This window comes from Opisthocomus hoazin, chromosome 9 (genome assembly GCF_030867145.1).
Source record: "Opisthocomus hoazin isolate bOpiHoa1 chromosome 9, bOpiHoa1.hap1, whole genome shotgun sequence".
Lineage (NCBI taxonomy): Eukaryota > Metazoa > Chordata > Aves > Opisthocomiformes > Opisthocomidae > Opisthocomus > Opisthocomus hoazin.
The window spans coordinates 29,734,598-29,760,778 of NC_134422.1; the positions used below are offsets into that span (position 1 = coordinate 29,734,598).

The 26,181-nt window shown below is 40.2% G+C and overlaps 1 protein-coding gene across 5 annotated transcripts in view; it reads left to right on the forward strand.

Moving 5' to 3' along the window:
* Positions 1–26,181, forward strand: part of PARD3B (par-3 family cell polarity regulator beta) — a 433,237-nt gene that overhangs the window by 128,756 nt on the left and 278,300 nt on the right. For all 5 annotated transcript variants that reach the window (XM_075430672.1, XM_075430673.1, XM_075430677.1 and 2 more), the window contains exon 3: positions 6,256–6,427. In XM_075430672.1, coding sequence (XP_075286787.1) covers positions 6,256–6,427 — 172 coding nt within the window. The remainder of the gene's footprint in view (positions 1–6,255; positions 6,428–26,181) is intronic.

Sequence of the window (26,181 nt, forward strand, 5' to 3'; positions counted from 1 at the left end):
CTGTGGTGAACTTCATTTTCTGCTGTAGCTTGAGCCGTCTCTTCTCCTTATGTCACAGAAGCTCAGTGAAGTAGTCACCAAGCTATTCATTCACCCCTCCTGACAGCTCTCTGTTGAGATGCGAGTGCTTTGTGTGAGAAGCCTTTATTAATTGACCCAAAAAGGGAGAATTTTTTTGCCGCATAATTTTATAAATAACTAATAATCACTGCCACAGGATCACTGGCTGTCAGAAGTATAGATATGCTTAAAAAACCACAGGCTTTTCTCTTAAATGAGCATTTGAAGTCACGGACGGGGAGCATCTGAACAGGAAACAAACATGTCTTGAGGAAACAGGCAATTTTACTACCTTTTGTTGTCCGTAGTAAAAGAAGAATGTAAATAAAGTTTTGAATGTGAAAAAATCAAGAGGAAAAATTTCCATCCAACTTGAATGGAAAATTTAATACAAGTTGAGCATTTAATTCCTTTTTGTGCTTTTGAATATCATTCCAGCTGCTGAAATTGCATCTTTTCAATCACGTACTGATGCTAGCCTATGACTGAGAACTTCTCTTAGTGATTTTATCCTGACAGTAATTGAAAGCTGATTAATTTAATTGCAAGCAAGCTTTTATTTTGCCATTTCTGCCTTAGTACCTTGTGTACATGCCTGGTGTTTGAGGTCAGAAAGGAAATAGTGGTGTCTGTTTTCTAATTCAGTACAGAAAAGCTGGTAACATATACAGTTTTTAACCTTATTAACAGTAATCTTGTTGTCAAAAGTGTAGTTTGAAGAGAGAAATAATTACAAAACCTTTTATTTAAAATGGTATATAGGGCAGTGGAAAATCAGCTGTTTCTGGCTGAACCGACAAGTGCCTTAAAGCAAGATCTGTGAAGTTCTGCTATTTATTCAAAGGTGGGGTTGTTTTTCTTTGAAATTCTGAAACTCTGCAAAATTGTTTATATTTAACTGAGCTTAATTAACAAGCGCTAAAACAAAACTCTTGCAATATTATTTTGGAAGGACTTCTTTGTACTGTTTGTTGTGTGTCTGGTGTATTGTCCCAGTACGCACTGAGTGAGTGGGGTGCTGGAACCTGGTTTGCAGCTGCAGCTCGGGCTCACAAGAGTAGACTGCAACCAGTTTAGGCAGTACTGGGAACCACTGGGAAAGGTAGCATTTCACATGGGAACAGGGATGTGGGGAACACTCTGTCTTGTGGGGATTTTAAAATACAATGTTGCATCAGTTTTCTGTATCTTAGTGGCCAGAGGTTCCCTGGGGTGAAAGATGCTGCTGGTTCTTTGTGCTCAGGCCTGTTCACTCAGTGACATCATTGTCCGCTCCTGGTGTTTACCCACCGGTTTGTGTATGAGGGTTGATCTTAATCGAACATGTGTGTGTGTTTGAGAATATGTAGTCACTTAATTTTTATGTATTCTTATTTCATTTTTCTGCAAGCTGTGCAATTGAATTATCAGTAAAATATTGAAAGAGCTGCACCATAGGATGCTATACAAAGTTAACATTCGCCTACATTGCCGTGTAATGAATTTTCTAGTTATGATCAACAAAAATTCTAATAAAATAGTACTGTTCATAATTACTGCCTTATGACTACATCAATATAAGTAGGGAGGAGCTTAGTCATCAAAAATGACAGATAAGTGCTAAGTTTTGTAATTTATTGATTGTCTAGGTAACTGGTAGGTTGTCAGTGGAAATTACAACACCACCAGGGTTAGAACCATTTTACCTATTTAAAAATACATAGATATCTTTTACAGTAAATAATAATGTTCTTTAACATTTGAAAAAAATGAGATGTTGAAGTGTACAAGAAACCACAATGGAGTACTGGCATAACTTCTACAGTTTACAAATGTCTAGAGTAATATTTTTATGTTTAAAAAAAAAAAAAAATCAGCTGACCTACTGAATTCTCAATATATTTATAAATATTGAACTGGTAAAGAAAAAACTAATGAGGCAAACCATGTTGTTGTTTTCATGATTTGTTTGTGGGGGATTTCTTAATGTGTCCTGAAGTTCTTTTCCATCAGAAGAGGTTTGCAGTCTGTTCTAATTAAAGAATTTTCCATACTGGAAATGAGAAGTCAATTACTACAATTATTTTTGCATAGTTAATTTACGTAACCTTAATTGTATTTATTCCCTTTGAAAGGCTGAACCTGATATTTATAATGCATTGATTGATTAGCAGTGTAGTTATAATTCTGGAATTGCTACCGACAAGATGTTCCTGCAACTGCAGTCCCTAGCAGTTCTCTCCGGAATAAACATTTCCGAAGACAAGTGGCTGTTTGTCATTGGCGAGGGAAGGCATTGCATGTTTGCTACCTCCACATGCAGTGCTGTGGAAGTATCTTCTTTCCACACTCTCGAAAAAATGAGAGTTTAACTCTACATCATGCTACTTAATTAGTGGTGTGTTCCATACTGTAAAGAAGTACATTTTCCTTGTTTTTTCAATCTGTCAAAATAGTGCCTAAATGTAGACTAGGGAAATGCAGGCTTTTCACTGAAGTCACTTGAGGAATGACAGCCATGAGAAGCTTCCCTGCTTGCAGATGCCCGTGGGGCTGGTGTGGTTCAGCTGTGAGAGGGCTGCTGGCGGCCATTTGCCCGGCGGCATCACAGGTGTTTGCCTGCTGGTGGCTCGCCCGGTGCCCGGCTCGTTCCAGCTCCCAGTGTGGCCGTGGAGCACTGGCATGGGTGCGGTGGGAGCTGGGAAGGGGGTCAGCAGCGGTGGTGTCTGTTACTCTTGGCTCTGCTGTGGGAGTTGGGAGGAGAGGAGCCGACGTGACTGTCTCCATCTGCGGAGCAGTCTCCATTGGTGAATGAAGGCAGAATTGATACAATCTTCAAGCCATTTGCAATCCTTCCATATAATTAAGCAGGTAAAGACCTGGGGGGGTTTAGCTGCTTTCAGGCACTGTGGTTTCTGTACATCATTTTACCTGAACCGAGCGCATTTCCGACCGGCTGTCGAGGCAGTTGTTAGACTTGTAACCGGTTGGTTCTTGGGAATAGTCATCCAAAGCTGCGGCAGGTGCTTTGGGGATCCTTGGTGAGCAATGGCACAACAAAGTTCTTGTTACAATCAAACCTTTATTTTAACCTGCACCCTCTGCAGAGGGGTCCCCTTACAAAACTGGCAGCCAACCCCCTCTGCAGCTCGGGCCGCTCCCTGATGTCCTGGAGCCTCTGCAGGTCACCCTGTCGTTCGAACGCCGCAGCCCTCGCTTGAGCTGAAGGCAGCATACAGAGCTCCCTCAGCCCGCGCTCAGGTGTCCCAGTTCTGCCCGACCGGCCCGGGCCCCTCCTGTAAAGGAGTGGTGGGTGGGTATGTGACCAGCGGGCCGTGGGCCATGGCCACCCACCCCGGGAGATGGCGTGCGGCGGTAGGAGGAGGCCGGTGAAATGGCGGTGGCGTAGCCGCACTGCGGTTTGCCTTCCTGGGCTGGGCAGTAAGTACCAGATCGTGCAGGTATCGGAAGCCTGGCCCTGACCTTATTCCTCTGTTTTTGTGTTACTGTTTCTGCTGAAGTTTCAGCTGAACTTCAGGGGAACGAGGGAGATGTATGGTGCGTAGAAACCGAAGTATGGCCTTAATACCATAACATCTGTGAGCCAACAAGAGTGGCAGTGCCGGGTCGGACTGCTGCTCTGCTCACTGCTGGCAACCAGGTGGAAATCGCTGAAGAAAGCATGTAGAACTAGGGCAATTATAACATCAGCATCTCCTGGTTTATGTTAATGGTTTTTACTACTACTACATGTTTTGGGGGCATTTGAGCCTGACGTAGTGCTTGCAAGTTTCCATTAGACAGTTCTTGCTGGTCTTTTGCATCAGTGTGTCTGATTTTTTTGAGCTAATCCTTACTTTTGGTCTCTGCAGTGTCCTGGGGCAGTAAGCAGAGAGTGACACAGCAATGTAATACAGCATTTAATATGCTAGGGTGTGAAACCATGGGGAAGCTCAACTTGGTCCAGCTAAGGGATTTACTTGTTTATTCCCGTCAAATCACAGCTGATTTACTCCATTCTACATTGCAAATGCTCAAGTGAATTTCATATTCCCCTATTATCTGAAGTGCTTTCAGTGCCAGGGTCCTACATGATACAAATTTCCTCTTCATTAGTAACAGCCTCTTTCTTAGAAACTAAGTTTCCACAGCAAAAGTGAGATTGAGAAAGCAAACGTTTTGGTGGACAACAGTTGCAGAACTTTTTGAATCATGATGGGCTTCCATAATAGCATGCACAGGAATAGTCAGTTCAGAAACAAAGACATGGTAGTTTGTTTGGTATTGGAGAAAATGGCTGTGGTCTGTTGCTGTCTGGCTCCAAGGCAGCCTTTTTGGCCGTATGTAGTTGTGGGGCAGGGCAGTGGCCTGGTGATGAATGCAGTGTGAACCCCTGGGTAGTTTCCCTCCAATGCAGGACGAAGGTACAAAGAGAGTTGTTTTTGTTGCTGGAATTAATCTTTCCTATATGCTTTGGACAAGTGAAAAACAAATAGTATGTTGTAAGAGCTATTTGTGTGGCCATGGAAATGAAATCGGCTCCGTGTGGAAAAGGAGAGCAAGTTGTCTATGTAATTATGTAAGGGGTTCTGTGTCTGTGAAATATGCATTGGTAAATATGAGCTGACACATTTTGAACAAACAAATTATAAATGAGTGGAAGACCTGAAAATGTCAGTTTCTTCCTCAGGAGCGCTTCAGGATTTTTCTGTTCACTTTTCTTTTCCCTCTTATACATTCATTTCTTCCCTTAGGCAAATGAGCTTCTTTAAATGTTTATCTCTTTGTTTCAGTATACTACTTATTATAGGAAATAATTTTTGACATATCTTGAAAGTGTCAGAGGAGATTTGATGTACTAATATTTTTATATAGAGAGTTTGTGTGCGTGTACCTTAAAATAGCACAGAGAGAAATAGTAAATCAATCCTTTAAACTGGTTGCTGTGTATATCTTGACATTGCCTAACCAGTTGTGTGTGTTATGGTCTTTTTCGGGATTAGCTAAGAAAAACTTTAGGATAATCCTAAGGAGTTATGAAAAAATGAAATAAATTAATACCTTAAGATGAAAGTATCTTGTACAACGCTTATTAGGCAAAGTGTTTGTCATTGTATGGCATGCAAACTATGCCATGTCAGGTAGCAGGGCAGGAAAAGAGCTTGCACTGCTGCTGTTACCCCCTCCCCTCTTGGAGAGAGCTTTGGGGTGTCAAGTGCCCCTTTGGTTGAGAACAGGAAGTCTTTTAATGTGTTTTGATTCATTGGGAATTAATAATTCCCCCCCTCTGACCTGTAACACGATTAACTGTTTTCCTGGAACTGAACGCAATTTGCAGCCACCCACACCCGTCGAGTCGCGCGTTGATGAAGCTGCCTGCACGTTATCTGATGACTTGGTATTAGTAGGGACCAAGAGGAAGATCCCTGTGAAAGGCCAGGTTAGCTGAGGCAAAAAATGATTTTTCTGGTGGTGTTTTATCATTTTCATTTCAACATGAATGTGAGTTTGGACAGGAGACTTTGCAGTCTGTCGTTGCTTCGTCTTGACCCTTCCTGTGCATCTGAAGTTGTGGAAGAGTCAGTGGCTGAGGGGCAGTTCTCAGAAGCAACGTGTCGGGTGTAAGCTTGGCAGGGAGAATCAGAGGAGATGATAGAGGCGCGTGTGGGTACATGTACCTTAGAGGCATAGGTTGGGCCATTAAGGAAACTCCATATTCTGTCCTTGTGCCTGCTGAATGTATCTTGTCCTTGGAATGTAACTGTTATGTACTTACAAAGAAAAAATGTGTCTGCTCGCTCAGTGCAGCTTCCATGGTTGTGTTACCTTTGTGCAGCGTGCCAGTCAGTAGCACTAAAATATTATGAAATAACACCCTCCACCCCCAAGAATTAAATGCTGTTTGGTGTTTTTAAGCATGTTCAGCCTTAAATGTTTTAGAACCATGTAAAATACTCGCTAAGGGTAGCATGCTAACAAAGAAAAGCATGTCAGCACAGGACAGTGCTGAAGCATATACTTAAGTCCTAAAGAAGTCAGTGTACTTAAACACAAATGTACCTGCTTTCCTGAATCTGTATGCTTATTGTTACCTGTTCTGAAATAAGATCTTCAGTTTTGTACTCCCAATGAAGGATAAATTTTGCTTTAAAAAAAAAAAGGTGATGTTTGGGAATTCTTTAAACATACAAACTGTATTATCTTTTGTTTTGATAGCTGATTGCTGTTTATGATGAGCAAGAAACTCACCATAAGACTGATGGCACCAATGGCAATTTGACAGACAGGAATAGCCCAGACTCTTTTGAGACGGAGGTAGCGGCTCAGCTGGCTGCCTTTCAGCCGATCGGTGGTGAGATTGAAGTGACTCCTTCTGCCCTGAAACTGGGTATGTATATCTTGCATAGCTATTTTGCATGGTTATATTTTTTAATTTCTCAGCCAACATGTAGTACTTTTGTATTTCTGTTTCCTTCTGAGAGGATGTCTGTGGTCTGATTTTATGTATTTAAAGAATTCTTTTAGCACCCCGTTGTTTTCCTTGCGATTCAGTGAAGACAATTGTAATGACAAAAATCGGTCTTTTAAGCAATTGATGCTGAAGACTGCAACTAAGCATGGCAAATTTGCACCTGAGTCTTGTATCCTGCTGTATGTTATGCCCATCCATACAGCTGGGATGTCTTTTTTTTTTTTTTCCTTCTTTGCTTGACTGGGTAGCTTGCTGGCAATCCTTAATTGTAATCTTTTGAGAGCAGAAGAGATTAAACCTATGCAAAGTATTTTTAAATAAAGAAGTTCTTGAAAAAAACCTCAGCATTTTTGTTGAGGAACATGGGTTAAATGAGTGTAAATACTGTCGTGTGTAAATACTTTTACTGATTGAGCTAGTACTCTGGTTTGGGAGTGGGAAGTAGGAAGGAGGAGATACTGGTTGCAAACAGTTCAGCTCTGCCTTTGAAGAAGCTGCACAGCAAAGTCTATTTGCCTATCTGACGTTCAAGTGAGCAAACTGTGATTAGGAGAGGCTTCTGCTTAATTTCAACTTCTATCAGTGGGTACTGCGTGAAGTACTGCAACGCTGGTCACCTGTGTTGTTTCGGTGTGCCTGGAAGGCCAAGAGTTCAGGCACTGGTTTCCGATTATAAAGAGCTTGAGTTTTGTGCATTGAACACAAAGCAGTTTGAAATACTTTCTTGGACTGAGAGCAAGCTAAGCTGTCATCTAGGTACCAGATATAGAAGGTTTCAAAAACAGATTGAAGGTGAATCCTCTTACTGTCTGCCCGTAAAGCAGTCGTACACTGACAGCATTTACCAAGTCAGTAATGCTCAGGAGAAGCCCCTCTGCATTCCACCAGAGCTCATCACCTGATTCACCCTGTGTTCTGGAGTACTGCTGGTAGTCTCCTAACGGTGTGCAATAAAATTTCCAAGTGTGAGTGGGGTAAGGATAGTAATACTACCTCTAGTTGTGCTCGTAGTCTGATTACAACTTCAGAAACTGCACGTTCACTTGTCTGTTTATTTTAATTGCATTTTTAAAGGAAAAGGCTGATTAACAAAAACACCAAGCTAAAATAAAATTTCTTATATAGCTCACTGGATGAGGCTGTGTAACTTCTGACAGAAGTCTGTGCTCATTTTTGTGCCTGATGTAAAAAATAGTGAAATTCAAGACAAATTAAAATTTTTAGATTCAAATGTCTGTGTTAATGGACCCTTCTGTTTTCTTCTGTATTCTAGAATATAGAAAAACCTCTTTTCCGTATTTAGTCACACAGAGGAATTTCTCATACCTAAAAATCTTGGAAGAGACTTGTTCTTGCCATGACTTGTATGTATTTGAGCTGTGTTTTTGGTAACCATGAGGTATGGAAAAGTTTATGACTAAAGGTCCAATGGTTGAATGGTTTGCTACTTCATTTATTGCATACTTTTAAAGAACACTATGTAAAAACATTTTGGCGTGTTTCAGAAAGCAGGGATTGTTCTCCATATACTTGAGCCATATGTAAAAAAAAAAAAAAAAAAAAGTCATTGGAAGTGGTTTGTCTAGCATACTGTTGTACATTTAGGGTTGGAGAGAAGAGTATTTCAAGCTCTCACAATTTTATGTAAAAAAGTTAAATGCTAGAGCTTTTGAGCTCACCAGTAAGCTACCAAGTAGTTGAGTTTTCATAGTATTGTTTGAATCCTTCTACTGTAAAGTGTAAAGGAGATGAAATATAACATGAGAAAAGTAGCCAATTAGGGTTCTAGTTCGTTTTCAGTGTAATACTAATATATACTTTAAGTTTAAATGGATGTTTGCTTCTTAAAATAGAGAACATAATGTGTTTGTCTCAATGGTTCTCTTTCAGATTGTTTATTTTAGAAGGTAGATGAAAGGTTTTCTACCTGTCAGCCCCATAAACTCAGTCTGCACTCTGAAATGTAATTGTTTCTCTTCTGGATATTACTTCATGGATTAAAGTTCTTTAGACTTAATTTTTGCCTTTATGTTTCCTGTACAAGTCCCTGGACCTTAAATTATGTCCCTGTTTCCACTAGAGGCAAATTGAAAAGTAAATGAAGAAATAGAAGGACAATTTGGTTGCATCAATATCATTGATGCGTGAACCACAGTAGTCTGGCTCCCTGTCTAATTACTGAATTGACTCACACTTGCTAGCAGAAATAAATAATAATAATTTTAAAAAGCTAGGAGCCAAGATGTGATTAAATACAGACTTAGTGAGCAAGTGTTGCTTTTCATGGTAGAGCTGTGTTTCAAGAACTGTCACCTCCTTACCTTTTAGAGTATTTTTGCAAAGTGCCTTCTAGGGATGAAATACAGGGAATCCATTGTTCTAAATAATGTCAGATTGTGGAACAATTTTGCCTATTAATTTCTGTTGGATGTTTTGTATTCTGTGAAACCTAATCCACGTTTTTATATAGAAACAATGTCCATTTAGTGATCTGCTTGGAGAATACTTAGAGCTTGATGCTTAATAAGCATGTGAAACTAAACACTATTCTCAAACATAAGAGAATCAGCGCTGATTTTATAAAAGGCACTTGATATACTGCCTTCAAATTTTTTTCTTGTTTATAAATTGTCTGTTAGATCCAGTGAAGTTAATCATGTGTTATACATAGTCTTAAAGCCTTTACTGCCTAGATAGAGATGGCGATGATGGGGGAAATTTTTTTTTTTTATTGTATGGTTACTACTTTCAGGGTTTTTTATTGTTGATACTCTTTACAATACTGATCAACTTGACTCTGTCTTAAATCATAGTTTTTCCATTATAATAGTTGGTTACCCTTGTTTTGCCCTTTGTCACCTGTAACTTTGAAAGTGAGCCAGAATAAAAGCAATCTTATATTTGGCTTGAAAGCTGTAAGTACCTTATATCTTACATTGCTTCCACGTACTAGCAATATTTTAGGGCAAAAAAGTTAGTTTGTTATTTTGCTTATTATCATGTTACTTTCTTAATACTTGACACATCTTCTTGGAACAGTTCAGGAAATTATTCAGCTGTTTGTTTTCTTTTCACTGAAATTAATTCATCTCTACTTTTAAAGCTAACTCAGTGTTCTCAAACAGGTGAAATTGTGGGCTTTTATGTTTGATTTAAGAAAAATGCAGGAAGACTTTAACTGCTTATGAACACGATAGCTGCTGCGTCTGTAACATGAAGTGAGGTCCAAACATACTGGAGTCCATCCCTCCTCCCCCCGCGGAGCTGGATTATCAGGTGGTGTTGCTGGCAGTGCCAATTGAGCAGTACGTGGTAGTGTTTCCCTCAGTAATTTCAACCCTGAGTATCAGAAACTTCAGTAAAGCCTTTTCAGCTGTAAGAAACTCTGTCGCTTCTGCTAGGTACATAGGTCTCAATTCAGTAGTGGGTTTTGCATCCTGGTGTTTTCCTGTTAAGCATGATTACTGAAATGGTGACACAATGAAGTGGTTGTTTCTCCACAGTTTACTTTTTCTGTATTCAGGAGATGTAATACTCCTCTATTGAAGGCTGCCATCATCCATTCGGATGTAGATGAAAACCTAATGACAATGTCACATGTGCTTTTGCACACCCAGTGACTACAGTTTTATGAGAAGTGCCAGTGCTGTCTTTGTTCTTGGTTGGGTGGGTTGAATGACTAGTGCTGCATCTCAGCAGAAACCTGAAGTAGGGAAGGGACATTACTTATTTTGTTTCATGTTTTGTATAGTGCAAAAGAATATCAAGGCTGGTAGGGCTTTATTAGATGGACTCCATTTCTTTTATCAAAATAAGAAGGAACTTTTCTTTTTTAATGCAGAAAATCTTGATGTACATGTGCCTGTTGACAATGAAATATAGATCTATTGTAAAAAAAAAAAAAAAAAAAAAAGTCCTCACAAATTGAGGCCAGACTCTTTTCAGTGGTGCCCAGCGACAGGACAAGGGGCAACGGGCACAAACTGAAGCATAGAAAGTTCCGTCTGAACATGAGGAAGAACTTCTTCACTCTGAGGGTGATGGAGCACTGGAACAGGATGCCCAGGGAGGCTGTGGAGTCTCCTTCTCTGGAGATATTCAAGACCCACCTGGACAAGGTCCTGTGCAGCCTGCTGTAGGTGACCCTGCTTCGGCAGGAGGGTTGGACTAGATGACCCACAGAGGTCCCTTCCAACCCCTACCATTCTGTGATTCTGTGACAGAAAATGTGATTGGGTAAAGAATACATTTCATACTACAATACAAATGGTAATAAAGCAGCAGTTAATGTATATTACAAAATTTAGACAAGCAGACAGCCATTTAATGTGTCCATTCAGTCAGCTGTTTGAAACAGTGAAGAAATGATCTACTGATTTTGGTATTTCTGTGGTAAGTAGAGAACAAGACGCTGTTGCTGAACTGGCAGCATAGAGAACTTCTTGTGTGAGACGGTTTCTGGTCAGCAGAACTTCCTAGAGTACACTTGTGGTGTGGACGTTACAATAATGTGCAAAGAATAGTACAGGCAGCTAAATGCCTAAATAGCTGATTTACATTTGCAAAGTTGAATGGAGGTAAACTTCAATATCTCTAACCCCAAATGCTGTCGTAAATTCTTTGCTGCCATTTTTTACCTCGTTTCTGAGGTAAAAAACTGTGGATAGACAAAACCTTACAATGAACACCGAAATCGCAGTGTGTTGAATGCTTTTTAGCTGCGTGACTTTAGCCCATGATGAAGGTAAGGTAACCTACACCCCAGTGAAAGTGCTTATTTTAAAATTCTGTGTCAGACATGGATCTTCTGGCTGTCTGACTCCCCATCCCTTCTGCTCGGCATAAAGCCTATTATATGTTAAGCATTGCTTTTGAACTTGTGTACCTTTAGAAGACTAAACTTAGCTGTTCCGTTTGAGCCAGACCAGGACTGACAATTAGTTGTTTTCGCATTATTTCCACGAGACCTTGATGGTCTCTGAGACTAGATGCTGTCTCTAACAATGTGTTATTTCCGGTCTGTATTGTTCTTGCACCTTCTTTGGTCTGAGCTTACGTAATCAGGCAAAATTATTTTGAATGGATAAGTTCCGTTGCCATAACATTTCTTGAAAATTGGTGTAGCAAAGTCATTTAAGTAACACTTATTTCCTTTATTCTGCTCAGGTGATGGGTTTTGCTTTCGCATCAAATGCCATTTAGATGAATGCATTTTGTTTAGTTGCTGTTGCTGATGATTTGTCTGTGTAATAGCAACATGTATTATTTTGGTTTTTGGCAAATTGTGTGCAACTGTATTCATTGATGCAATAATTAGTGAACTAGCACGTGTTTGGAGTGGTGAAACATTTGGAGATCCTTGTATGTAGGTGGTAATTACTGGGGTAACCAGCGCTGTTGTCAGTTGTCATGGGTTTTGGATGTGTGTTGGTTGGTCGGTTTGGTTTTTTGAGTATATCATGTCCTAATATTTCTCTTTGACCAGAGGTGGTAGATGAGAAGACTTTGCAAAACCCTTTGCAGACCTTGTTGACTGACTGCTTTTATTCCCTGTTCCAAACTGCTGTTTCGTTGCTGATGTATGGTTAAACAGCCATTCTCTCATCTGAAAGATTGCTTTGCTAGGGAAGTGGATGGCATTCTTGTGTAGTGTGTCAAGATTTTTAGAGAGCCCATGATGGATGGGGTTACTTATATTAGGGATACTAACAGTATGTGCAAATAGTCCTGTCTGGGGTTCTCTAGCTAATAGTTGGAGGGTTTTGAATACATACATGTTTACTGCTAGAATTATTAAAAGTGAACTAGCAACGTGGAATGGTAAAACACAACTTTATGGTAGCAACTAATGGGCTATGTGTAAATTGATGTGATCGCCCAAAAATATTTTCAAAATGTTTTGTTTTAGATGTTTACCAGCTTCAGTTAGAGGTTTTTGAAAAGTCTTTTCAAAGACTTAACGAGTGGCTACCCACCAGTAACCTTCTGCTCATGAAGCTGGTGCATCCATGATATTTTAAGTGGTGGCCTGCAGGCTGTTGCTAAGCTGGTGTCCAGTGACAGTGTGCTGCTTCATAGACCACTGGTCTATAAGGAATGCTTTGTGTGATCATTAGCTTCAACTGCAAGCTGGCTATTCCTGCAGAGCATCGACATAGCCACTTCAGAAATGTTCTTTTGTTTTCTTAAAAAAAAGCACTAGTGTGTCGTTACAACCTTTCAAGTATGTAACATGCCAGTACAGATGCTTTGTTTTTAGTAGGAGAGTTTTCAATGTATTATAAGGCTTTTCAATTAAACTAGCTGAACTGAGTTTTTAGAACTGTAGTTCTGTTAGCCCTCATAAACCATCCTGTAGTTTTCTGTGCACCCATAAGTGTTCTGCTAGCCCTTCCAGTTTCCTTTGCACCTAATAGGTTAGTCTTCTCTTCTAGTGGTTTTCCCTGCATGGTAGGTAGTGGAACAGGAAAAGTATTTTTTTGTGGTGTTAGTTTGTTTTTTCCCTTTCAGTTTATATGGGCAGGATGGAGAGCATTAATTCATTTATGGAGGATCCATTTTATGGACATGTCACTTGGTGCTGGAAATACCTTCATGACTCTTGTAAACTACAGCAGTTGAACTCCTCCCTTTGGAAGCTTTCACTGCTAAGTAGGGCAAGTGTCTTGCTTTTCTCACTGGAAGGTCTTGCTCTGGTATTTCAGAATCTGCATGCCTTTGCTTTATAGCAAATCTCTGAGAACAAGACCTTCTTCTTTTGTATGTGCATATACAGACACACACATAAATCCCAAATCTGATCAACAGTCTAGGCAAGTGGAAGACTTGGGTGCAAATAATGGTTGGAATGGATGATTGTAGTCTCCCTCCTAAAGTAAGCTCATGAATGGCAATGATAGTTGAAGTTCAAGCTATATTGAGGCACTTGTGCTTTTGAATAGTCAGTTCTTTCAGTTCTGGACACTATATGTAGTGTCTTCACAGTGGACATTTGTTTCCTGGAAACAGAGATTGCTGCCTGGGAATGCTCCAGCCTCTCAGGAGGCCTAGTACAGAGTAAGAACAGTACTAGGCTAGAAAGTTTTGATTTTCTGTTTTGATGCAGTCATCGATATTGTGGTCATGTCTGTTTAAAATTTGGGGAAGGTTACTTGCACTCGTATGGAAATTGCTTGAAGGTTTTTCAGGGACTTCAGATAGAGACTATACTTAATTAGCTTAATATATTCCTGTGGTTTTGGGCTTGCTGTAGCTTAAATCATGCTTCATGGGGTTGTTGAAAACACTTACTTAGTTTGAATGGCCCTATGTGTTTGGGTTGCTAAGTCAGTCAACAGAGATGCTTCCCTTGGCAGTGCCTTAGTTTGAAGTCCAAGGGAATGGAAGGCAAGGTTGCTTCCAGGATTTTTTGGAAGTTTCTCCCTTCACAGGCCTGACAGGGCTCAAGTTGTTGCCTCCAGGGTATGAACGTCATCTGTTTCTGTGGGACTTCAGAGATCAGAAAAAATTCCTTCTCTTTCTTGTCTGCTTTGAAGTGGAAGTATTGTAAGTAGGCTTGGGGGCATTTTAAACAGCATAGATTTGGTTGGTCCTCTTTCAAGTTGGTGCTAAGGTACTATGGATATACAGCCAGTGTGTTTTTAAATATAGAAGAAACCATAGTTTTTTAAAGTTATGAAAACAGATGTGAACTGAAATAATTTGATAAACAAGATGTTGCTAGTGCTTGTATACAGTGTACATGCTGTGTCAGAGTAAGCAGGAAAGACACTTGTTCTTACATAAAAGCTATCCTGTTCATCTTAATCTTGCAATGTCAGTTTGTTGGCTGTGTTCTGATGTTTGTCAGTACATTGAGTGTACAACATGCATATAATAATTCTCTCCTGTGTGATTCAGGGAAAATTAACATTTTGAAATTGGTAAGTTTCGAAAGAAGTGCATAAGAGAAGCACATTCTGCCTTTTGTGGTTTGAGGCAATACTGCTTATTTCGTTAAGCAAATATGACTTTATTGTCTTTCTCTGAACCAGAAGGCTGCTCTCATAGTAGTGATGTCAAACATGGTTCCCTGCAGCTTGTCATAGGCGGTGTGAGGATGATGCTGAACTTTTTTTTCGTTTCCTCAGCAGTCAGTTTAATCTACTTTTAAAAAATTGTGATGATCCATTAAAGTCTGTTTGTGTTCCTAAAAGAAATGGTTTCTGTTCTCAGGCAAGCTAAAGGTTTGAAGATAACTTTTCATTTCAGTCAGGGTGCAGGCTTGGTATATTTTGATCTCTTGACTTAAGCTTGATATTACTTAGTTGTCCTTGATTCATGGAAATGAGCTTTGCACCAGCATAGCTAAAGTTTATCTTTGTATTGCAACAAAAGAATACAGTAATGCTTTCTGTAAAGAAACATATATATATATATATGAATAAAGATACATATAAAAAAAAACCCCAAGTGAATCTTTGCTTCCTTTCACCACAGCCAAGAATTTAGTAGTAGTGTAGGTAATAAATTTGTGTGCATAGTTGGTTACCAAAGAATGCCTTTTCTTGTTAATAGCCCCTCTGCCTCTGATTTCCCCAAAGATTGTTTCTCATCAATTATTCCCCTTGTCTCTATTCCCTTTGCACTTGGTTTAATATGCCTTACTTTGGGCCAAGGGTGTATCCCCATGAAAAGATATTAAGTAGAGAGAAAAATGTTTTTCCGTCACAAGTTACACATTTTCCTGCAGTAGCTCCCTAGCTGAGATGTTAATTTCCAGCCTTTTATTGCCTTAGGGAAGGTTTTGGGGAAGGTGATGAATGGGACTTAAAACGGACTGAATTCTATTACAAATGTCTATGCTGCTTCTTGAAACACTTTATTCAGTGTCGGTGTTTTTCCTCAGATTTTTGTCTGTTTTACTAATTTTGTGATGTTGCTGTTTTTGTAAGTATTTGTATATTGTTATGATGCATTGCTAGTTTCAAAAGTAGTATCTCTTAAAAAGAAACAGACAGCTCTGAGGCAATATGGCAAAATGTGTATGTCAGGTTGAAAACGAGCCTGCCAATCTTGGCTTATTGATAGTTTGAAATTGAAAAAAAGACTTACAGCTAAAGGTCTAGAAGTAGTAGATCACCCTTTTTATCTTAAGAAACCAAACTAATAGTGTTTTATACATTTTTTTGCAATGTTTGTTCGCTGATGATTGTTTACTGTTTGCTTCCGCATGAACATGTTCCAGTATACAGATGAACCCATCTTTATGAAAGTCATCATTAGAGAAGTTACAAATAACAGTTAAATGATTCAGTCTGTCTGCTCATTGCCATATAGTTCTTTCTCATTGCTTTCTATTTAATTTACCCTTTCAAGAGCCTTAGTTGATAGTTATTTTTTTTCTCTCTACTTTGAAGTGCCACTTCAGATTTTGATTGTTTATTACAACAGATATCTAGAATCTCAGCCAAGTAAAATGGAGAGTTTGTAGTTACTACTCCTCAACACAGCTGGCAAAAGATGCGGCTCCCTCCCAATATGTTGCACAATTTTCCTGTAGACACACTGGCTGTTGATCTGTGTTTTGCTTTTTTTGTAACTCATTACTTCGTTAGGGGGAAGTCTGTTTACTGTAGACATGAAGTGAAAGAAGAATGTACTATATTCATGAGAAAGGTGAATCCTGCAGAGCATTTTGGTCATCTCTTCTTAACCCTCCCATTGAAAGGAACAGATGACCCTCTGTGATTGACTCCTTTTTTAACTTTCCTACAGAAATAGTAATCTTACCATTTTAAATATTAAGACAGATTAATAGGGATGACTATTGACTTTCCTCACCACATAAGAACTGGGAGTATTCAAATAAAACTATAGTTCAACAGATTACAAAGCATGATAACCTTGAACTAACTTTTTCATGAAGCATTCAACTAAATTATGTAATTTGATGTTACAAGCCAAAAATCAGTGAGTTATAATAGAGTTAGACAAATTCACAGGAAGTGGCTCATCAGTGATGGTTCAAATACAGTGGTCAAGATGCCACCCTGATTTGGACATGTTTCAAGTGTGGGTTGTTTTGGTTTGTTTTTTTTTTCCAGGCTAGTAGATAAAACACTTCATTATGCTCTCTCCATGAGTATTTGCTACCGCTGTCAGATGCAGGATAATGAGTGAGGTGAACCCAATATAACACCTCTTACCACAGATTAACAGTTCCAGCAGTTAGGGGTTGCAAGGGACCTCTGTGGATCATCTAGTCCAACCCACCTGCCAAAGCAGGGTCACCTAGAGTAGGCTGCACAGGACCTCGTCCAGGTGGGTTTCGAATATCTCCAGAGAAGGAGACTCCACAACCTCCCTGGGCATCCTGTTCCAGTGCTCCGTCACCCTCAGAGTGAAGAAGTTCTTCCTCGTGTTCAGACAGAACTTCCTACGCTTCAGTTTGTGCCCATTGCCCCTTGTCCTGTCGCTGGGCACCACTGAAAAGAGCTTGGCCCCATCCTCCTGACACCCACCCTTGAGATATTTACAAGCATTTATTAGGTCCCCTCTCAGCCTTCTGTTCTCCAGGCTGAACAAGCCCAGCTCCCTCAGCCTTTCCTCATAGGAGAGATGCTCCAGTCCCCTCACCATCCTTGTAGCCCTCCGCTGGACTCTCTCCAGGAGCTCTTCATCTTTCTTGAACTGGGGAGCCCAGAACTGGACACAGTACTCCAGATGAGGCCTCGCTAGGGCAGAGTAGAGGGGGAGGAGAACCTCCTCGACCTGCTGGCCACACTCTTCTTAATGCACCCCAGGATGCCATTGGCCTTCTTGGCAGCCAGGGCACACTGCTGGCTCATGGTCAACCTGTCGTCCACTAGGACACCCAGGTCCCTCTCCACAGAGCTGCTCTCCAGCAGGTCCGCCCCAAGCCTGTAGTGGTGCATGGGGTTATTCCTCCCCCGGTGCAGGACCCTGCACTTGCGCTTTTTGAACTTCATCAGGTTCCTTTCTGCCCAGTTCTCCACATTCTCTTATGTCCTTATCATTCCTTGAAACCTCTCAGAAAGTTTCTAATTCAGGAGGTTTCACTATTTTATCTTAATGTCTTTTAAAACTGGCAGGAAGAAATTTAAAATTTGAGACTAAAACTAGTTTACCATAACCAGAATAGAAAATAATCCTAACAGGACTTATTTTTTAAGGAAAGGTCAAAACAGAGAAGGTTTTTAATTTAGATCAGACACATAAAACACAGGTATATTTAAATATTACAAAACCTTATAGTAGTGACATAATCCGTGATCCTCCTTTAAAATTACCATTAAAATATTCAAAAAATATATTTTACTATTCTACTACTAGCAATAAAATGCTACCAAAGTGGTATTCAAGCTGTACGGTTTAGCTGCCAAAGTTTTAAAGAAAACTAAACTGTTGTCCTGTGGAAAAGTGACTGCATAAGCACCTGTAACTGATGTTAGCTGAAGTGCTAAACCCACTTTTGGCAGTGTGGCCTCTTCTGCAGGTGCACAGAATATTTTCTTTGTGTCAGTTTATTCAACTAGTACAATCCATTAAATATTTCATTTGGAGTTGCAAAATAGGCTGGGAGTTGAAATAGAAGAAATACTTATTTTCACTTTTCAATCTATGAATAAAAATGAGGTGCGAGAGTCTGAGATCTATTAGTTTTAAAATCTTATAGGATATATTAGCCTAAAATGATTGATTTAAATTCAGTAACTACAGATAAAATGCTGCTTAAAAAAAAAAGTCTGTTCAGTGAGGTGAACGCTTTTTGCTGTGTCCAGCAGGTTGGGTGACTGAGATGACTGGTGTTTTTAAGTATATCTCAAGTTTAGTTTCCATTGACATCAGAATGCCATTTGAAAGAGATTATATTAAAAAAAACTAAAACAACCCAAAAAACCCCAAAACTTTGCAAATGTGTGTAGGGAAATTCTAATATAATACAAATTAATTTTGTATTTGCAAGTGATACTTAAAAAAACATACACTGTTTGTAGGTGCTCTATTTTTTAATCCTGTATCTGAAACTGGAAGTTGGGGGATGTGCATCAGTCGGTGGGTGCCCAGTGATGGTGTGATTCACAAGGATGTTTCACCTGGAGAAGAGGAGCAGAAAGCCTTGCCTGCAGTGGAAGGTGCTGATTCTTGTTGGTGACGGGCAGTGTGTTCTCGCAGAGCTCCTAATCAGTCTGCACAGCATGGAGAAAAGTTGCACATTTTGCTAGAGCTTGGGTTGAGGAAAAAACGTCAGAACTGATGCTTGTTGTCAGTGTTGTGAGTGAGGCGATCAATCCTTGTGCCAGGAGGATTCTGCTGCAGGCCCTTGCCTTCTGCCCAGTCTCTTCTGCATGGTACCTGCAGCCAAAACCCTTTGGAGCAGAGTCACGGTGCTCCCAGCTCTCCTGTAACTCCACGCGCTCCCTGTCTGTCTCAGGAGGAGCTGGAAATACCAGCACTGTGGTGACAGAGGGTGAGAAAATCCTGAAATTACTCTAGATGCAGCATGTGTGGTGACCTTAAGTGTAAGAAAGGAATACCTGGTTAAGATCCAAACTGAAGTCCTGTCCTTCAGCTGGAAAAGTTTTTCAGAGGGTTTTGAAACCAGGAGAAAGTAGCAGCGTTACTTGTACATCTTCTGCAGATACATACGTATCCTAGTGCCTTACGGTGAGAAATGGCTAACTTCTTTTCATATGGATGTGGATTTTGATCCAGAAAATGTGATCTAGGCTGACTTTATTACTGAAATAATGTATGTAGGTGATTATTACATGTCCATCTTTGGAACTCCCAAAGCTGTAAATATTCCATAGTTGTTTCATTAGGCACTGTTTCTGACAATGACAACACCAAGGAAATTTCATTCTGATCATAAAAAAATGTGAGAACAGTTCTTGTGCTTCATAACTGAAATCTGACTTACTATGTTATGGCACAGGTAACCAGAGAAAATTTGAAAATTTGAAATTTATGGCACCAAAGAACACCATGCCAAAATAATCTCTGTTTAAAGTCTTTACCAGGTTTTACTTGTAGGCAATTGCTTTTATTTTTCTCTGTAAGAAAAAGTACACCTCGTTTAGAGTGATAGGGAAATACTTTGTTCTGCACTGGGTTAATATGTAAAAGAGAGCTTGCTGGAAATGGGTTTTCATCTGTGTGTAGGTTTAAGTCAGTTGTCTTAACTGTTACATCATCCTTGTTCACTAATCTAATCGCGTATCCGTGGGAATTGAAGAAGTGCAGTGTGCACTTCGGGAAGAACAGATAGCTGTAAATCTCACATTGTATTGATACGTGCGATTATGAGCAATTTCAGTTAGCTTTAAACATAAAAGTCACGTTGTCAGAACATTAAATATTTAAAAATGAAAAAGAAGTTGTACAGTTCTGTCACAGGTAGAATGTAAAAGCTAATGTCAGCTACATTTTAAGTACATGGTAGAACCGTTACATGATGCCTCAGGTGGTGGGAAGCAATAAATCTGAGGGTGACCAGATTTACCCAGTAATTGCTTAGCGCTCCCAAAACCCACTGTCTGGCACAGCTGCCTGAGTGCCTGTTAATGTGAAAATTCTCCGATTAAAAAGAAGAAAAAATGCATATATTAATGACCTTTCCTATATTTAAACATAAATTAATATCCTGTTTCATGACAGGATAAGTTTAAAAGTCGTTCATACTTTCCAATTTAAATGGTGGTGGTTTTTGTTGTGTCTGTTCAGAGATCTTCCAGCCAAGAACTGTCTGTGCTGAAATGCAATTTCACATTTGTGTGTGCATGCATATAGTATTTATGGTGTTTTGTTTCAACTCTGACTTGAAATTTTGTTGTGATTTGCTCAGAAGGAGCTCTAAAAAAAATATTTGGAGGCACAGGTAGGTGAGAAAATAATTTGTCTGTCTGTCCAGGCAAGTGTAATTCGGAAACAGGCAGCAGAGTAGGTGTCATTGCTATGTCACCTTTGGCACTTGACAGTTTGATGCACAGTTGATGGGCAGCTTTTTTCCTATCATAGTCAGCATTTTTATATGCAGAGGCAGAATTTAAAATTATGACTTTGACTGTGTAGGTGGTTTATTGTAAATCTCTTTCTACCCACTTAAGGTGTCCTGTCCATTTGTATCTTCTGTTCTCCTCTAAAATAGTTCTTCCCTGTCACCTGGAAAAATGAACAAACGAAAAAACCCTCATATTATGTTAGTTGCCACTGACGGCAGTGGCAACACATTTGCTTGCCTTTCCCATGTTCCTTGATCGGTCAGCTTATCCAAAAATCATTGGAGAGTGTTTACACCCTAAGCAATGCTAAAATCAGTTTCTAGTACATGATTTTAGTGCACTGTAGATAGTACAGCCTGCCAAAAATGCTCGTAGGTGATAAACTCTGGTTGTCTTGAACAGTTTTGTGAATTTGGCCCTGTAACAGCAACCTGGAACTTAAATCCCAAAGAATAAAAGGATTTCAGCCTGGAGGTGAATTGTGCTTTCCCTGAGCAAGGAGACTTAAGAGCAAAAGAGTGAAATTAAGGAAGGGTTGGATTAATCTCTTTTTGTGGTAGTGGTCACCCTGTGCGATATTCAGCTGTCCAAGTTTAGGCATCAGATTTTCTGATGGAACTCAGAGCCTGGGGATCCTGAAGAGACTGGGGGATGGGGCGCTCCAGGAGGGACAGCTGGAGCTCCACAGTTCCTCTGACCCTGTGTGGATCCTGAATTCCAAACCTTAATGTTACTTCTCTGAGGTTGCACAGTGTTCCTAAACCGTTCTCTTCTGGTTAGTCAGCCCCGTCCTAAATCTTAAATGCTCATTTTTGATCTGTCGAAGGGCTTAAGTGAAGCAAGGCAGAGTGCACTCGTATTCAGGGTATGTGTTAATGTCCGTGTTCAGCTTTTTGGTGCAATTTAAAAAACCAAAACACAGCAAAGTAAGAAAATAGGATTACGTCTGGCATGGAGGTATTTCTTTTGCCATTGTGTTGATGGAACTTTTCATTTTTTAATTGTGCACAAATGGCAGAACTTCACTTTTCTGGTTTTTTTTTCCTAATGTAACCAATTTAAATCTAAGTGTGGTTTCTACCATATGCTTGTTTCAACCATATTTGCAGTTAAAGAAATATTTCCAAAACATACAAGTTCAGGGAAAATACACTGTTAACCATGAATCTGTGTAGATACTAATTTTTGAGGGTGATGCTAGCAAGAGAAAAAAATTGATCTACCTGGCTTGAAACTAAATGGTACAGAGTTTACTTTAAGGAGAGAAAACTGCAGGATTTTTTCTCATCAGCTTGGTCAAAGAGTATGTATTGTGAAGAAGGCTGAGACACCCACCTGTGCTTAGAAGGTTCTCTGGTACCATAATAGAAGGTACTCTGCACATTTTGAAAGAAGGGGCAATACACCCTGAAGCAGCTGATGTTAAAAGCTGTCGTCATGAGAAGAATTTTAGTCTTGAGCATGTGTTTGAATTTTTGTTGTCTGTAAATTACTGATGCAGTGCAGCAAGATGAGTATAACCAGTTTATAAACTGAGTTGGTAAGTTTAAAATACAAAGTGCTACTTTGGCACAGAACAGTAGGGCTTGTAAATAATGTGTTTGTATGATCAACTTGGTATGCAGAAAGGAGTTTTTCTGTGTCTCATCATTCAGGGAAAAGATGAATTTTCTGCTTGAGCTTGCACTGGTGGTTGTAAATGTTCAGCACAAATGCAGTAGCGTGAGTAGAATAACATGGAAACACAGCACAACAAAAGGAAAGCAGTAAGAAAAAGGCAACATTCTGTTTCCTGACAGAAGATGATGGATGACAATCTCTTAAGTAAATGTGTATAATTGTCTACAGTACATCTGTAACAAATGGTATCAGTGGTGGATTTTTATTACATTTTATCCATGTCTCAGGAAGATAGTGATGACCAAATTCAAGGTATGTTTGTGTGATGGACATGGGCCGACTCCTGAGTCGGACTGAGTCCTGGCAGGTGGGATTTGGGGAGGTTTCTTCTGGAGGTCGAGGGAGCACGTCTGGCTTTCAAGAGCCCCGCGTATGCAGTATAGAAGAGGCAGGGAGAGGCTGAAAAAAGAAAGCAGCCTGCGGGAGAAGCACAGGCTGGGAGACATCGAGTGACAGGGAAGCTGTTCTTGTGGCAAGGAGCGGCCGGAGCCACAGAGGAGATGAGGGGGAGATGGAGGAGAGTTGGTGAGCTCTGGGAGCCGCTGGAAATTGCTGTCTCCTGAAAGAGAGTAAGGAATTCTCCCCACAGAAGGAGAGTAGTGATTCTTCTCAAGTCTTCCTGCTTGCTGTTTGTTTTCCTCTATTAGAGAGTGCATTTTGGTTCGGTTTGCTTTTGTCTGATAAAAGCTTGTTCGTATGCTCCGGTGTCTCTGTGGTGTATGCGTGTAAAACAGTGAGGGCCAGAGGGGCGGTTTTGGATAATTTTAGCTAAAGGCTGCAGCTGACTTGGTTTGCAGAGGTGTTACTATTTGTGATTGTCTCTGTAAAAGAAATGATGTTATGTGTCAATAACTGTATTTTTACAAAATTAAGAAAAGACACTCTGTTTTTCTCTTGAGGAAGAAAATGATCTGTAGGACCCTAAAATTTAAAACAAATTGGGAGAAAAGAGAAGGCGTTGTAGCCAGTGGTCAAACAATCCAGTTGTTCTTGTGCAAGCAGGGAAGCGTTCCAGACAAGCACCATGAATTTCATAGCCTCGTGGCAATAAGCAAAAGCTTGCAGGAATAAAAAGAAAGCAGATAGCTGCAAGGCCATCCCCAAACTGTAAAACAGTATTCTCTGTAATCCTGCTGCTCCTGTGAACTTTGGGTTCAAAGTTCAGACTGCTGTAAACTGAGCACTGGATAGTGTCATTTTGCTTCGATTTCTCTGGAAAACAGTGGTGGAAAGCAAGTGGAGGGAGGTCTGCAAAACTGAGGATGGGGGGATGTGGTAAACACAGCACCTTGCAGCGGTCAGTGCAGGGAGTAGCCAGAAGTGCTGGGGTGGGTCCTGTCTCACTAGACAAGCTTTGTGTGGGTGTGCGGTGCAGGAGACATCACCTCGCAGCTGCTGTGGGAGCTGGGAGGCCCTGGGGCAAAGGACGGTCCTGTCGCCCAGCAGTCACGGTGATGGGAGGCTTCATCTTTCTCTCAGCCAGAGGAATGAGAGAAAATGCGGATTTTGTTGTAGAAGACAGCTCAGGAAAAGGAGAGATCTAATTTCAGAGTGTTGGCTTTGGGAAAAGGAGTGAGCTTGATAAAAGTGATTTTGTTTGTTTGTTTGGGTTCCCCTGTGCTGTGCGCGGCCCCCCTTTGGCCTCTGACTGTGGGGAATTTTTTTTACCCTCTTTGACTTCCTGTTGATTTCTCACTGTCGAAGAAGGAGGGCAGAAATGCAAAAAGGGGCTGGCATGATGGCCTTGAAGAGCAGAAGGAACAGGATGTTTTAATTTGAATTTGGACTATGGCTCATTGAGTTGTGAAAGTTTTACAAATAAAAGTGCCAACGCAGAGGGCTTCCTGGTAGTTTAGCAAGAGTGTTTCTCTGTGCTATTCATGTCTACGTCAAAAGGAGTTGGAGATGGTGCTGAATCGTACAAAAGTGTCTCAGCATCTGTTTTCAAACAGTTTTATTGAAGAGAGATTGAAAATTGGATACAGATCACCAGAAGAACTTTGGTCATACATGGGGAATAAAATATTTTAAGGAATAAGTATTTATCTTAACAAAAGGAATAACTTAAAAATGGACCACTTTTTGTCTTTTATATGCCTTTGTATCAAATGTGCTTTGAGGGAAAAAATTTCAGCACCATGTGAAGAAGAGGAATATTTGAGTGGAGGGATCTGATTCGTTTTGACCTACTGACACCTTTGGAAAATCGTACAAAATGGATAAATTTGGTGATCAATCCATTTCTTCAGAATCTTCATGTAAAAATAGTCATAGCTCTTAGTATCAAAATGATAATCCCTTGGGACTAAAAAACAATATTCACCTTTTGATTTTTGAGGATTTGCTCAATACCAGAACACAAATTTAAGTCTGTCTTTTGCTTTTCTTAGTGGTTTCCTGCAGAAGTGGAGATAGAAGGGATTACCTGTGTATAAAAACTGGCTCACTGTGAGGAAGGGTAAGAGCATTGGGTTCTCTAGTGTTCCTCAGTGTCAGGTGCTGGTGTTTATTCCAGCTATTATTACAAAGTTGTGCTGAGAGTGAATGTGGTACAGTCACTCCGGCTTTGTTAGCATCTCTTTAATGAGGAAACTGTTGCACATTCAAACTTCTATTACAGAGCCAGTAATTATTCCTGCCATCAGTCCTAGCCACTATAATTAATAATATAACTGACAGTTATAATATTTTTTTACTCACTTGCCACATTTGAAAAATTCTTCTCTTAGACCAAAATTCTCTTCAATTTTTTTGTTTGCGTATGGGTAAATGATTTTGGAAAGACCATGAGGGGGAAGTAATTTTTCTTTAATTTCATTTTGGATAACGTGAGAAATTCCTTTCTCACATTACTAAAAATGTGTTCTCTCTTACCCCACCTGGAAGTTTTTCATAGTGTGTTATGTTAACTGGATGGCTGTGTTGCTAGAAGCTGCTGGCTGGTCTTTGAGGCTATTCACAGACAGCAGGTGAATAGACATGAATAGGTGGTGAGTCTAACTGGAGATGTCTGTAGGAGGAAGCTGTTTAGTCTACAGCTTCTCCAAAACAACTGCAACTGCCTATGTGCGTTCCCTGGGAATCCTGGCAGCCAGTAGTGGGAGGCAGAATAAATGCTGTGAATAAAATCTCTTCCCTGTCTCCTCTTTCTATCCTTGGTTGGGCTGTCTCTGCAGAGCCAGCCCAAGGTATGTTAGATACTAAATGAAGTTAATGGAGAGTGTTATCCATTTATCCTCCAACTGCCTCTGTACCCAAAAACCTGTGCCTGATCTGTTGTTTGCATGCGTCACGTTGGGACGGCACAGAAGTAGTGGTGATGGCTATTGCATCTTGTGACCTTATGGAAATGAAATGTATGACCGTATATATATATGGTCATGCCATCATATTCAAAGCAACCTTCCACACAGGTTAAATGTGGGCTAATTGGTGTGGGAGAGGCATGCAGTTGCTCAGTCTGGCTTTTGGACATACACCGAGAGAAAGTAAGGAACGGTTGAAAATGAGATTGTGAGATCCCGGTTTGGTGGGCTAATGCAGAACAGCACAATGAGGGCTGTCCTTAGTTTGGAGTGAAAGGCTTTAGACCATGTTCTGATTTAGTTATGTAGCCGCTACCCGTTGTAGGAACTAACAATAGCAGTCCACTTCTTCCTGCGCTCACAGTTATTCCTTAGATCAAGCATATGATTTCCTTGTCAGAACTTGATAGTACATGTGGTCACAGATACATGCAACTGCTCATTTGTTTTTCTGAGAAGGTGCCTTTTTCTCCTGTTTGTCAGCAGTTTTCACCTAATTTAGCAGCTCATGGATGAAAGTCTGTATAACAGAGCTTAAAATGTTCTCATTTCTTCATCTTAGTAAATACTAAATGACACAACCCCATCAAATCTAGTAATTTACCAGGTGGATATTGCCACAGATAAACCTACATTTAAGCACTGTACAATTCTCTTCGTTAAATCGCATGAAGCTTTA